Source organism: Chamaea fasciata, unplaced genomic scaffold, assembly GCF_029207755.1.
Source record: "Chamaea fasciata isolate MVZ Bird 193981 ecotype frontalis unplaced genomic scaffold, bChaFas1.0.hap1 SCAF_5, whole genome shotgun sequence".
Taxonomy (NCBI): Eukaryota; Metazoa; Chordata; class Aves; order Passeriformes; family Sylviidae; genus Chamaea; species Chamaea fasciata.
This window is the reverse complement of record NW_027094090.1, coordinates 8,230,657-8,245,767: the sequence shown is the minus strand read 5'-3', so window position 1 is coordinate 8,245,767 and position 15,111 is coordinate 8,230,657. Positions and strand designations below refer to the sequence as shown.

The window sequence follows — 15,111 nt, the reverse complement described above, 5'->3', positions numbered from 1 at the left end:
GTGATATTTATTTGCTTTCCACATGAGAAATGAGAGGTTCCCAGAAACTGTCAGTTATAAATTGTAATAGATCAAGAAAATTGCATAATAAATAATGAGTCGATGTGCTGAGCAAGAAAGCATTAACTTCATTTTTTATTACAGGACATACTGTGTAACAGTACCACAGGTCTGGTTCTCTCAAACACTGACACAAGTAATGTTACACATCTGTACTGACTTTTCTGTAGGGGGTGAAATTAAGTTTTACTATTATTTTTTATTCTGATGAGTTACTCAGTTTTACAATGTACCAAAAAAAACTGTATGCTCCTGTACTTTCTTCTAGGTTTAAAATAATTGAGCTTTTAAATGGTTTGAAGCTTTGAAATTGATAATTTTTTTATTTTTTTCTTTTTTTTTCTATTTACATGCTCTGTTCGCAATGGTAACAGCATATTAACAAATTATTTTTTCCCAAACTCCTCAATAAGTAGAAACTTCAAGGAATGGGAACAAAAACCAGATAGCCAGGCACTGTATATTAAAGGTCGTAACAACACTGACTTAAGTTATAATCGTTTTGTGATACAAACAGTACAAGTTATATATTTAATATATTTTATAGTTGCATCTGTATCTGAAATGTCTGGAGAAATCTTAGAATAGCTTAGTGGAGTTACTGAATTTAAGGCAAGAATGCAACTAATTGAAATACGTGAACTAACTATATACTTAAATAGGATTCTTTTCTTTTCTTAATCTTCAGTTTATTTTCCTTTCAAAATAACCATATCAAAATTCCAAAGGTCGGCTACTGTCATGATTTTCAGATTTTATCTTCTATTGCCCAATTAAAAAAAAAAAAAACAACAACCTTACCACTAACTTTTAAATCATTCTTCAAATATTTTCTTAAATTTAGCAACAGGAAAGAAATTAAATTCTCCTAATAAATGAAAGTTAATAAGCTCTCTTCTATCAGAGAGAAAGAAAACCTCCCAGGAGTATGAAATTAAGCAATACATAAGCGTAGGATAGATAAGATATCACTTTAAAGGGTAGCTGGAAATTGATTTCTGATTAAAACCAAACATTCAAAACCACAAAGGTCTTTTCCAGATCAGGAGCAGCAGATTTCTAAAAGTAACATTTTCCTGTCCTCTATGCATTTTTATAAGAAAGAAATGAAAAGGCAAGCAAAAACTTTAAAAAATGTGTTTTATATATGTTAATTGGTACATGGATGCTATATATATATATATAAATAATACCTGGATCCACCTCTAAGAGCTTAATTTCAGCTGCCATCTGTCACGAACTAGTAATGCTGGCATTTTACTCATTTTTCAGTATCTGTCTTTCTCTATCAGATTTTGTTCCTAAGCTAACACTTCAGACTATAAATCCTTAGGAGATGGGATGCTCAAAAATAAAATAGTGAAGTCTCATTACAAAAAAAAAAAGTTGTGTGAAAGTACAGCGTTTTCAAGAATCACTTCTAATTAGGCTTCTAAAACTAGAATGGTGAAGGACTTCATAAAATGAGTGGAAAATGCTATATATTGTCACAATACAAAAGAGGAAGATCATAAGCTACCTAAACAATTTAAAAACCCATTGGTCATACTTCATCTGTTTGAAAGGTTTCAAAACAAGTTTTTTGTTAGGGAAGAAATAACACAAGTTTCCAATGACAATTGAGTGTGGTAGAGAAGACAATATAACTTGGTAAACAGACATTAGTCCACTCCAATATTGTACTTTAACAACCCAGCTGTATTACATTAAGGTGCTAGAGCTGCTCTTTGTAATGGCTCCATCTAGGTATTTACTAAATTGTCACATGGAAACTTATTTAGCTCAGCTGTAAAAAACAGGCACTAGAAGAAGCAAAGAAAAGAAAATGGTCTGCTAAGTAAAGAACTTGAGGTAGAAAGTTACTCGTGAAGTTCCTCAAGAAACAGTGTCAGAGCTCATCCTATTTCATGTACCCCTTCAGCAGCCTTGGTAAAAACCCAGAACTCTTGTCACAACCCATGCAGGTGACAGAAAGTTGGGAAGCATCACTAATACAAGTGGAGTTAAATTATGCAGGAAGAATCAAAGGGCTCTGAAGACTCGAATTTTAAACAGTCAGAGGAAATGGGAATAACTGCTTTTAATTTTGTTGATTTTAACAAAAATTAAATCTGAAACACTGGAGAAACAAGGATCTGTTCCACAGCAACAACATTCCTGAAGAAGTTGCATGAAGTATCCCAAAGGGCCACTTACAGCAGCTTTGGACTGGGTTATTAAAGGAATAACTGCTTCATGATGTAGGTGGTGCTGATAGCAGGGAGTGAGACCAACTGACCAACGTGACTCCAATTTCAAGTCCCCAAGAGAGCCATGCTCATGCCAGCAGCAAGCACTTGAGTGTCCCATTGAGGCTGTCAGCTTTGAGCAGCCCTGGGGAGCTCACTGGAGCCTCTCCCATGCCTGATGCTGTGCACGTGCTCCAGCACTTCTCTATCAGTGCAGCCTCTGGCACCAGACAGCCCAAAGTGCCCTGTCAGTGGTGCAGGGAGCACCAGCAGGGTGTGTCCCTACCAGGAGGGAAGGACACCAGCTGAATGGCATGTCTCAAAACACTCACACACTGAATCTGGGGGCTGTGAAGAAAGGGATTGCTCCCTTCCTGTTTTGAAGGAATAAGAGGTGATAAAAGCATTTAGATGGAAATACAGATTCTAAACAGCTGCTTGATGCAGCAAGAGAAGGCCAGCTTTCTTCCCTTGTTTCATTCTTTGTACTAGGTATTCATCATACTGATGCTTGAGGGAAGGTATGCAATAAAATTACAGCTTTCTGGGCATCAGAATGTCTTATTAAGGCTTTGTGAAGCATGCACACCATAAATCAGAAGCTTAGGCTCACTGGTATGGGTAAATTCCCCATATGACAGTCCCAACTGCAGTTTCCAAAGAACAAAGCCAGATTGAGTTGTAAACCCCTTGTCATGCTGGCATATGCAATATACTCCCTCGGAGAAACTCTTCTCCATGAAAAACTACCCCCATGTGTGGAAAAAAAAAAAAAAAAAGAAAGGACTCATGACGTAGTTCAATGGGACCATAAAATGAGTACAGTAAAGAGAGCAACATGAGTCAAACAGACTGAAGTAAACCAGGAGACAGTCTAATCCTAGTTCTGTTATTGCCTTACTCTATGTGACAGTCAGGTCTCAATTTTCCCACCAGTAAAATGACAATAATGCGACTTTCTTTTTTTCTTTTAATATTCTTTTCTTGATTTTCTGAAGAACTTTTAATTCATAGCTCAAAAATCAAAAGCAAAGAAAAACAGTAAGATCAAGGAGCACTGAGAAAACATATGATAGTGAGCCAATAAGAATGTCATCCTGCTGCATAAGACAATATCACAAATGTCATGCCCCAATGCAGTAACAGTGGGTGTTCATGGATTGCATCCTGAGAACTAGGACATTTGTCACTGCTGTACACTGACCCCAGGTCACTTCACTGAAAATTACTGCCAGCATTAAAAATTTACTGAATTTCCTAGAAAACGCTGGAAAGAATTTAATGCATTCTCTGTATTATTTCATGGAAAACAAAGAGTGTTACATTTATCACAGAATCACAGAATCTTCTGAGTTGGAAAGGACCACAAGGATCATCGAGTTCAACTCTTAAATGAATGGCCTGAACAGGGACTGAACCAGTGACCCTGACATTATTAGCACCATGTTATAACCAACTGCACTAATTAATGGGGCAATGATCTGATTTTAGCATACCATATTCATATACCAGTTATTCTCTAAATATCTCACATCTGCTGCATTGATGTGGGCAGTATGTAAGTTCACAGCTTGGGGAACTGGTAAGATTGTTCTCACACACAAATTCTAACAGGAAGGTGACCCCAAGCAGGTCTTGTAAGTAATTCTCACTGTAACTGCTGTACTATGGAATCCAGTATTTTAAAGTCATCAGCAAGCAAAGGAAGCTGACACATCTAAGTTTCTCACCTAAATTTCTCCCTGTATTTGAAAATTAACCAGGCTGTCCTTAGAGTTTTCTCATCTGGCTTTCTTTATAGCAGTTTCATCAAGGTTTACCTAACTCCCAGAAATACTTAAGAGACCCTTAAAAGCCAAGAATGTATCCTTAATCTTGTTTACATCTGCCACAGATTTTCACCTGTGGTACTATATCCCAAACCTGCAACACACATCTAGGAAATAAACTGACCACAATTGCCATCTCCAATTATTTCATAATAACAGAAAATTGGATCTCTGATAGATATAATCTGACGTAACAGGAAGGGGGAAAGAGAGAATATGAGGCTTGTTTCAAAGTGATTTACAACACATCAAGAAAGCCAGTGTCAATGTATGGCATTCTTTATTTCCATGGTGCTGTCAAACTGAGTAAAATGCACTGGAACTCAGAGAAAATAGAGGTTGTGTATTTGGAAGATACATTCATAAGATTTTTGGTAGCTTAAATTTGGCAGGTGGCTGTTAGAGTGAATCCTCATATTAGAACCAAATGGGCTTTAAAATTTCATCTGTGAAAGTGACCTCTCCACATGCCCCAGTTCTCCTCTTAAAACTGTGATTTCCAGCACAACTTAAGCAGCAGCCAATACTTCCAGACTCAAGGGTTTTCTGAAAAGTGCATTTTCATGCGTATGTTATGAGCACACGCGAAAGCTTAAAGAAAACAGAGCAGATGCTGATTTCATTTACACTGGATTAAATCTTGAAAGACTTCAGTGCTTCTACACTTCATTTTCCACAACGTAACCACAGCAGACTTCTGACTACTGTCTGTGTCTCCTAAAAGGAAACCATAGACCAGGATTTTTAGGGTAAACAGCATTGCTGCTGACATGTTTATCACTTCAGACTAAAAACAAATCCTACCTTTGAAAAAGCCAATGACCAATACAAGCAAATGTTTTCAGAGAGCAGGATACTAGCCATTCTTCATAGCTAAACACATGGGTAAAATACAAAAATGACAGTGGATGTTTACGGAAACATAATTTATGGCAACAATGCAAAAGGAAATAACAGAGACACTCTCTTCCACCTAGGACTGCTGTCATTCTGGATTCACACTGCTTTCTTCACGTCTTGCTCCATCTGTTGTTTTGTGTCTGTAAACATTTTTCAAAAGCTCTCACTTTGTCTACACAGGTGCCTAAATTTAAGCCTGTCAAACAACTTTATAGAGTAAATATCTCAGCAGTAAAACCCCTCCAAGGGCTAGCAAGAACCTCTGTCTCTGGAAGACCCTAACCTGAAGTTGCACTGGGTTTATCCTAGATTATCTCAGTCCTGATTCCCCACTTCTATAAGTTTAAGTATCTCCAGTGGTTTCCACATGACTCTTTAGCCTTCAATTATGTTTCCTGGCAAACATTTTCTTCTGACAGGTCAAGAAAGCTTCACTCTCAGACTGTCTGCAGTTTTGCTGACAGGAAGGAAGCTAACTTCCTTTGAGCAACAGAATAAGCAGCACATATTTTTTAAGAAGGAGCAATCTTGGTATTACTGTGTTTCAAGGCTGCAATAAACACCTCAGACTCTGTGTATTCCTGAGGCTCAGCCCTGATGGCAAGAACCAAAGCTTCCTTTCAGTACTGGCTAAACTCCCACTGGGCTCATTCCTAATTGAGACCACGCTTATATAGACTGACAGAAAGTTTCTCAGAGCAATGAATGTAAAATTCTGCTCCTGTATCTCGAGGGTGCTATTTTACATAAATATGCATCTGTATTTGCATATATGTTCCCCTTCCTGCAGAGATGGGTGGGTCACACTGCAAATAGTGCTGAAATACAAGCCCACTTGAACTGTTGGCAAGCACTGTAGTTATAGAAACAAAAATTATGTGCAGCTATTTCACAAGCACTTATCCAGCAGATAAATATATATTTATGCATATGTATATTTTTCCCTGTAAAATACAGATAATAGTCAATACAAGTGGGCAATCAAGGATGTCACAAGACAGCTGCACATGCCAGAAAAACAGCAGCAACTACAAACTGAGGATGCTCCAAGCGATGATAATTTGTGACCCAGAGCCAGTGCACGCTGGGACAGATGAAAACAACTTGTTTCAAAAGCTGCTATTGGGGATCTGACATGTTTATCTATTTGGCCCACATGGGGCTGTGTCTTCTAGCACTGACAGCCCTGCAGGTTGGCAGCTTTTCAAAAGCTTGTCAGGCCTTGATAGCATTCCTATTCCTTCGGAGCTGGGCGGGTCATGCCGTGGATCACACCGTGATAATGGCGCTGACACGTAACCCCGTGTGCACTGTTAGCACAGCCACAGAAAGGGGCACCACTGCATTGCAGATATTTACCCACTGCTTACCCAGCTGAAAACATGTTGTGTTCCGTATTTATTTAGCTTTAGGAGTAAAATAGAAAAGGCTTTACACAAATTCACAAGAAAATTTGATGTAGTAAAGTACTGTTTCCAGCAGGATCCCAGAGCCTGGTGTTCCTTCTCCAGCTTTCCAGCCTCCCATGCTATTAAACATCCTTTTGTTTTATACAGCACTTCTGGTGGTAACAGCACAGAGGCCTTCAGTAGATCTGCTTTCTTTTGCTGACCATCTTTATTTTACTCATAGGAAGAAATCACAATTCTTCCAGCTTGCAAATAGCTTGCAGAATTTGTCAGGTATGTGAGGATCTTTCAGATAAAGACTGTGGCACTTTATAATGCCACTCCAGCAACAGGAGCTAACGGCTTCTGTACAGCAAAACTTCAGAGAAAATATATCCCTGCTACAGAAAGATGATTATCCATTGCTAAACTACATATATTTATTGACTATAATCACTTTAGCTTTCTGCATTTGCCTGTCATTCTGGACGACTTGCTTATTACACTGTGGTACTTACTGTTGTTCTATAATGAGGTTTGCAAGCACTGGAAACCGGACAGATTTTTTTCAAGCTGCCAGCTAAGGAAGTTTTCAACCTATTACACAATAAATTGAATAAAAACTACAATGATTCAAGAAACTGGGACTCCAGCAGAACTATTGATTTATTTCATAAGGAAAAATACACCAGGAAATAAAGCCATAACTTAATATATGTAAGTCAAATTAACTAATTTAGGTAAATAAATAGGCTTCAAAAAGGAAGTTATTTAATTATAAATATGTATACATTAGAGAAGGGAGCAGGATACAATGCTTTGGATGTTTCTTTGAATACTATTCCAGAAATGTCTTAATATAGAGCTAAAAGATAATCTTGCCAAGTAATTATATCCACATATGAGAACAAATTATTGGGGATTCTGACTTGGCTTTTGGAGGTATCAGTAGCTCCTAACAAAACAAATATCTGAAATTGAGAGCTTTATTAAAATAAGATGAATCTAGCCAGCACAGAGCATTCTAAAGTTCATGCTCAGCTTTGTTTTAAAGAAAGGAAACCCTAAACTATGCACAATCTTGCATTCTAGTCTCAAAGCTGTTATACCTCTCTCACCCCCTCAGCTTGCTTTTAACACTCCTTCCTCAAAGTCATTACTAAATACACCATTTATGGGCAGAAACTTAATATTCTAATCAATTTCTACTCATTTTAGAGGCTATGTGTAAGCAGATTATTTTTTCCAGACGACTTGTACTCCAGAGGAGTACAAAGGATGCACTTCAGACCCTTGTAGTCCCAACATGTGTGGTTTCCTCACGCTGGGAAAGCCTGGAAGAGAGCCGCCTGGCCCGGTGCCAACCCAAACTAGGGTCAGTCTAAACACAGCACCGGCAAATGCTACTTTCTGACACTTCACTGCTACTGTAGAGTATCCCCTAGCATCCTCCTCAGTGACTGAGATTTATACACAGTTCCTCAGGCAACTTCCTTCACCTCATCTCTTCCCTCCAATGACAAGATTCAACCAGCCCAGCACAGTGGAATTAAAGAGAAACACTTGTGTGACATTGTCTTGTGTTACCTGGGCATTTCTGCAAGGAGATACATTTATAAAGTTGTTTTATGCCCATGGAGGCCTTGGAAATCATCACACCAGGATCCCCTGCAAGGCTTCTCAGTCAGTTCTTCCCAGTTAAATATAATTTGCCTCATGTGTTTTTTTTTCTGAAAAGTTAAATATTATCTGAATAGTTAAACTATTGATTTACTATGAAAAGAAGTATCTGAACCTGCACACATATTTAGTCTAGATATGCAAGTGGTTAGGAATTTTATTCCCTCCTTTCCGGTTACCACAGGTATGTAAGCAATACATTCTCTATTCATCTTAGGAAACGCAAATTTTCCTTCCAATACAAAGTCTTTTCTCTGTAACATCTATACCACTGTCTGATTGCAGGTTAGCTCTCCTGGCTGTGTCTGTGTTCTGCTCCTCTTGGGAAGCACAAGGTTATAATGATCAGTGGTGGTTTGGCCAAAGGGAAAATGTCACCAGCTTGGACTGAGGGGTGGCTCATGCAGGGTGCGCCACCTCCAGCAGGGTCTGGGCTCATAAAGCCCCACTGAACATAATGGCAGGTGACAGCACTCAGCATCTCTCAGGAGGCAAGCAGCATCCCACAGAAACAGAAGTCTGCTTTCCACACAAACAAAACCTATTTTCTACAGAAAGCCCACACCAAAAATCAATTTGTAGTCAGAATATTTGCAATTATAATTAGCAGTGCTGTTATTAATGCAATATCCTGAGGGGGTGGTGGATTTTGAGTCAATTACTGAGATGACTGAAGCCAAGGTAAGTGCTTGACAAAGCATCGCAAAAAGAAATTTCCTGAAATACTCAGAATCTGAGTTTTACAAAAACTGGCATGTGCAGCATTGCTGAAGTCAAGATGAGGAACAAGATATTCCACCTGGTACTGTATCTCTTCTATACATAATGATAGCAAGTGTTGCTCTCAAACATGTGGGCAAAACAGTCTCTTGTTCCACCTGTTCAGCCCCTGCCTGCAATCACATTAAATTCAGGGTCAGTTACCTCTTCAGAGCTGGCAGCAGAATGCAGTAATTTAAAACCCCCTTCTGTGCCTAAAGAAAATACCAAACACAGCTGAGAATTCAAATTTTCTTCATATCTGGAAGAAGCAGGAAACCAGTTTTCATGTGTTCCTGTGCAAGCATCTGGTTTTCACTCATAGCAGTCAACTGTGCTTACAAAAGCTCCAGTTCACCATGTCTGCTAGAAATATTGAAAGCTAAATTGTCATCTTATTATCTCAAGTTAACACATTGTCACCGGGCATGGGCAAGGGACTACAGCAGATCCCAGTGGAAGCTTTTCCTATCACTAGTAATTCTAGATATTAACAGAAATGCTAAAATTGCCACTTACATTTTACTATAATTTAAACCATCCAAATTGCCTCTGTTCTGTTCAGTATTACAGTAAAGCAATCCCACTGATGCCAGGAAGCAATGAAAGAGCTGTCTTCAGTTATTTCCTTCCAAATGCTTTTGAATGAGGAAGGTAACCATGACCAGAGGAGTTGAGAAGTGAACACTCTGAGCTACATTTTTCCTGTTTGCTGATATTTTGATGCTATTTTCATGCACTGCAGGGCTCTTCCATATAGCTGATCTCTTGCAGGTCATCAGTCACACAGGAGATCATATCATGTGAGAAATTCAATTGATGAAAGATAGTATGTATAACTGTGGGATGTGGTATTATAAAATTTTGGTAAATTGCAATGCACAACGAAATCTGCAGTTACCCAGTGAAGAAATAAATAAATAAAAACACAATACAAACAAAAGAATTTAACAAAATTTAACTTAGGAGATTAAATCTGTGGAAAATGCACTGACCTTTTTCACATTTTTGTTTACATCAACCAAGTTGAGCTGGAAGATGTGGTCCTTTGCCCCGACTAGCAGCCGGCCCCTCTCCTCATCTAGCAGCAGGGTTCGAAAATCAAGCCCCTCTGCTGAGCCCAGGAATGGGATGCAGCTGTTTGAAAGCAGCAAGTCTGTGGGAAAACGAAGAAAATCGTTATAATCAAAATGTTTATATATGACTCATCAGTGTCTTTTATAAATATATGCATGGAGTATAGCAGTGAGATAAGCGCAGTTTTGGAGCATGTCTTTCCAGAGTCATAATAAAGTTCCTGTTAACTTTGGGGTTCTCTCGGGGTGTCTTTACATCCAAATTGGGTAATATTTCTTTCACAAAATATTTTTCTATATAATTTTTTCTAATAAATTATCTGTATAGCATAAAAGAATCAGAAGTTCAACATAAATCAGAAACCACAGAAGACAGATCTTTGCAAAATGTGTGCTATATCTTTCCTTCATTCTAAGAAAACTGTGTTTATATTATCATACTCATGGATACACATGCTCAAGGATCAATACCTCACCATATTTGGTGCTCCAAATATAAAGCAGCAAAGAAGGTCAATGCCAGCCAAGAGTAATTAGGACGAGGAAATAGTGGGTAGGGACATTTGAAGATCATCCAGTTCAACTCCCTCAGTATGAGTAGGGTCAGCTTGGTCAAAGCCCCACCTAACATAGCCTTCAACACGTCTACAGATGGGGTATCCACAACTTCTCTGGGCAACCTGTGCCAGCTTCCCACCACTCTCATAACAGAAAATGTCTTTCTTATATCCAGTTTCTTTCTACTCTCTTTCAGTTTAAAACTATTGCCCCTTGCCCTGTTACTAAAGGCTTTAGTAAAAAGCCCTTGCTCATATTTTTTACAGCCCCCTTTATCTATTGAAAAACATCAATAACGTCTCCTCAGAGCCTTTTCTCTGGGCAGAAAAACTCCAAGCCTCTCGGCCTGTCCTCATGTGGAAGGTGTTACAGCCCTCTGACCATTATCAGGGCTCTTCTCATGGTTCATTTCAAGGTCCATGTCTTTCTTGAACTGGGTGCCCCAGAACTGAGTGTAGGACTGCAGGTGGGTCTCACCAGAGCAGACTGTACAGGCAGAAACCCCTCCCTTTACCTGCTGAACACACTTCTTGTAGTACAGCCCAGGGTACAGCTGGCTTTGCACGCTGTGAGCACACATTGCTGGCTCATATCCATTTTTTCATTCACTAGTATCCCCAAGTCCTTGTCTGCAGGGCTGCACTCAACCTATTCTTCACACAACCTATTCATCATCCAGTCTGTGTTGGTATCAAGGATTGCCCTGACCCAGGTGTAGAATCTTGCACTTGGCCTTGTTGAACTTCACATGGTTTACATGGGCCTGTTTCTCCAGCCAATCAAGGGATCTTCAAAGATAATTTATTCCAATTCAATGAGGATGGTATAGTAAGGGGAACATCCAGTAGCAAAATCTCTAAAATCCCTATTAGAATCAAAATTTTGACACTAGAGTTTTACTGTGAATTAACAGTAGCTTCAAATCTCTTTTAAAAGGTAATTAAGGAAAAAAAATGATGCTCTGTGAAACTAATGAAAGATCTATAATGCTGCAAAAAATCTAAAGGACTATAAAATTCTGTAACATTCTGCCAAATGAATACTCTGTGGACGTAATTCTGGATGAGAATACAAACAACATATAGAAAAGAGTACAGGATAGTTAAGTCTTGTTGGGCAGTCATTACACTGGGGAAAAGAAAATAAATATGTGCATCAGTTCTTCCACAAGCAAACTCTCCAAGCTAAACTATTTGGAAATCATCAGACAGAAAGGCAAATCCTGTATTTTACTGAACATAAAATTAAGGGTATTTCCACCTTCCTGGCACTGGATGGACAATGTAGCTTTCCTGCTAGAAAAGCCAGACTTACTGCAAAAGTTATTTGCACATCCTGATCATGATGAAAATTAGGGCCAGTGTTTTGGAGAAAAAGTATTGAATGAACTAAAGGGAAAAAAAAAACCCACCCAAACATTTTTCTCCAAGGTCTTTCAAAAACCATGGCAAGAAAAGACTAAGTTCTGGTGTTAGCTAATAAACAGTATCCTGTGAGGAAAAATATTTTATAATTATTAATCTAACTGGAATGTAATTATGACAACTACTTTCTGGCTCAGTCACTTCTATTTAAGTTTGTGTGCATTTGTCTGGCTCAGTGCAGGGTGTTGTAAAGGTACAATCTGAAAACAAATTATCATGCACTGCCACTCCTATTCCCCTAAGTGAGATTTATTTGGCAGTACTTTGGAAAAAAAAAATCCTGCTTCTAACAGAAAAACTATTTGCAATGCTGGGCACTACACTGCTATATACCAGCACTGTCCTTTCTCACATAGTTTTTGTGAAGACAAACTAGTAACACTTTAAAAGATCTGTTTATTAATTGCCAGCAAGATCATTTAGGAGCAGCTTATAGGTAACATGGTACTATAAAAACCTCAGTCCTCACCTGCAGGACACAGGTAACTGACATACAGAATATGAGGGAAAATTCCTTCCCATCTGCAGCTGCAGGAATTTGATCTAAGGAAGAATAAATTACATACTTGTGCAAGTACTCCAAAGAACTTTCCCTACTTAGAGGCATGAAAAGCATGGGCCTTGACAAGCGTGTCAGTTGCAAAAATATGTGGATTTGATTCTCCACATACATGAAGGATGATGATTGAGACTGCTCTCTACTTCCCATTTCTTTCTCATTTGAAAGGAACGATCTCTGAACCAACCATTCCAAATGGACATTTGTCATCTACTCTTTAACAGTTCTAGAATTTCTCAGTAAAAATCCCCACCTAGAACAGCTACAATAGTGGGGGAAGATGCTGCCTCATGACTGAAATGCCCAAGTGAGAATGAGCCCTGTCTGATGCCTTATACAATCATTTATTTTACTACATCATAAGGAAAACATCTGTAGAATACCCCAGATTGAAATGACAACACTGCACACTCCTTTCTTACTGATGCAAAGCAGTGAAGAATCAGGTTTGGTCAGTTATTTACTATTGAAAACAGCTTGGAAATAGGACTATGAGCATGAGTACTGGTAGGATTATAACTGTAACATGACCTAATAAAATTTCACAAGTAAGCATTAACAGAGGGCTGATTAAATTGCAGCCAAATTAATCATCGTTCTCATTCCATAAAACAACACAATCCAACCTTAGGCATTGAAATTTCCCTTCACAGTGAGACATATTTACTATCACCAAGGATATTAGACTGGAAAAATTTACTGTGAAAAGCACATTTCCCAATGATTTTCAAGTTTAGAGCAAGCTGTCGATTTGAATCACTGCATCTCTGTAAGCTGGCTAACACAGAACCAGCATTCTCACAAGGCACAGTAACAAAGTTAGTTACAGGGATGGTCTTTCCTGAGAACATGTTCAGCACTCAGTGTTAGAGTCTCTATTTGCTGTTTCCCTCAAAATTAAACAGTTTTTTTTCCCAGCCTGGTGATTAAATAAGCTAACTCCCCTGCTGGGTTAATATTTCACTGCTGAGTAGTAGAAGCTGGAATAGTGACTACATTTTATTCGTTTAGCACAGTATCTCAGTGGGCTTGGCTTACGACAGCATGATCATTGCTTACTTAAAAAATCTCCAGCAGCAGAGCAACAGCAAAAAGCCTTCAAAAGTAAAAATGTCATTCTGTTCTGATAATATGTATTTGCATTTAAAAAACATATTTAGACTTCTTAGCATCAAGTCACGTCTGTGGTGACCACGCTACCATTCCTCAACTCCAGCATGATGTAAGAATGCGGCAATGTGGAACCACCTTGGCTGAGACTCAGAATTCCCTCTGTGACCAGTTACAGACTTTTTTTAATAACAACCTACAACTAATTAGCATAAAGGGAATATCTCAACCTCTTTCCAAACAGTTAAACCTAATGACACCTTTGAAGGACTCTGAAATTAAAGGCTCTATAATTTTAATACACAGCAAAGAACAAAGGACTCATCACTTTTCTTTAGGTAGGAGCAAGTCCTTTCTCGTGTTGGAGAAACACATGAAGATTTACATGGGCATTGCAGAAATTCTCAACCAAACTTCTGAGATAAAGAAAAGTATTTATGACATGACTACAAAAATGTATCCAATTCCTAAGGTATTCTGAGTTTAAAATTGACCAGTTAACCCCAGATGTATTGATACAAAGGCAAAGAGAATAAATACTTCCAAACTACTACTAATCTCTACTATGTATTGCAAGAATTAAATTATGTTTGTTTAGCTGCATCTTATGACGAACAAAGCAGTACGTGCTATGTGGTTCTCATTGCAATTAGATCTATTAAGCCTGGTGGAAGATTTAATAGCCATAGCACAGCAGAGACTCCCCAAAGGGATACAGATAACCAGGAATAGAAAAAAAAATGACTTTTTGTTGTCACAACTTTGTGTCAAAACCTCAGTTATGAAAAGCCAAAAAAAGAACTATGTATTAAACCATAGGTATTACAGTCAGGGACTTCTCTTTTCAACTTTTAGGACTGAATTTTATGTCAGGAGCATATAAAAATGACTATGTAAAGAACACTTATCCAAAGATTCCTAAAAAACTCATGAGTACTCTGTTGAAAAATTTCAGGCACTTCAGGGCATTTTCAATTCAACTTTCAAGCATTTCTATGGGAATGCTTAAGTGACAGCAGAGATAAAATATCCAACATCTCAATTTGCAAAAAAATCATTATTATGAGAAGGGGTATAGGAAGGCCATTCCCTAAGATACAGAGGGTTAAATACAAAGAACGACACATTTCAGGCAATTTGAGAAACTTGTCTCCTTCTATTAATATTTCAAACAGAGCTATCCAAATATTACTGAAAAGCAGACAAGCAACTACAGTAAGGCAGTTCAATTCCCTAAACTAAGGCTAACTTTGCAAAACAGTTATACACTTAAAAAAGAGAAGCCAGTCTCTGTGATTAGGTTTAATGGTTTTTTATTGAAGAAAACAACAACTGCGAACAGGGACCTGGGGTAAGCCCAAGGTTGCCAGCAACAAAGCAGACTTGGGTAAAAAAAAAAAAAGAGAGACAGCCTGCATGCTAGGGGCCCCTTCCTTTGGTCTGGAGCACCCCTGGAGGACCCCGCCTCTCCACGGAGGAGTCCTTTTATAGCCTCCAGGTGGATCCAAATCATCTCTCTTCTAATTGGCTCCCATCCAGG

At 38.5% G+C, this 15,111-nt stretch overlaps 1 protein-coding gene across 2 annotated transcripts in view; it reads right to left on the bottom strand.

The window, feature by feature from the left end:
• Positions 1-15,111, bottom strand: part of SEMA3D (semaphorin 3D) — a 132,841-nt gene that overhangs the window by 66,838 nt on the left and 50,892 nt on the right. For both annotated transcript variants that reach the window (XM_066182771.1, XM_066182772.1), the window contains exon 3: positions 9,840-10,000. In XM_066182771.1, the coding sequence (XP_066038868.1) occupies positions 9,840-10,000 (161 nt within the window). The remainder of the gene's footprint in view (positions 1-9,839; positions 10,001-15,111) is intronic.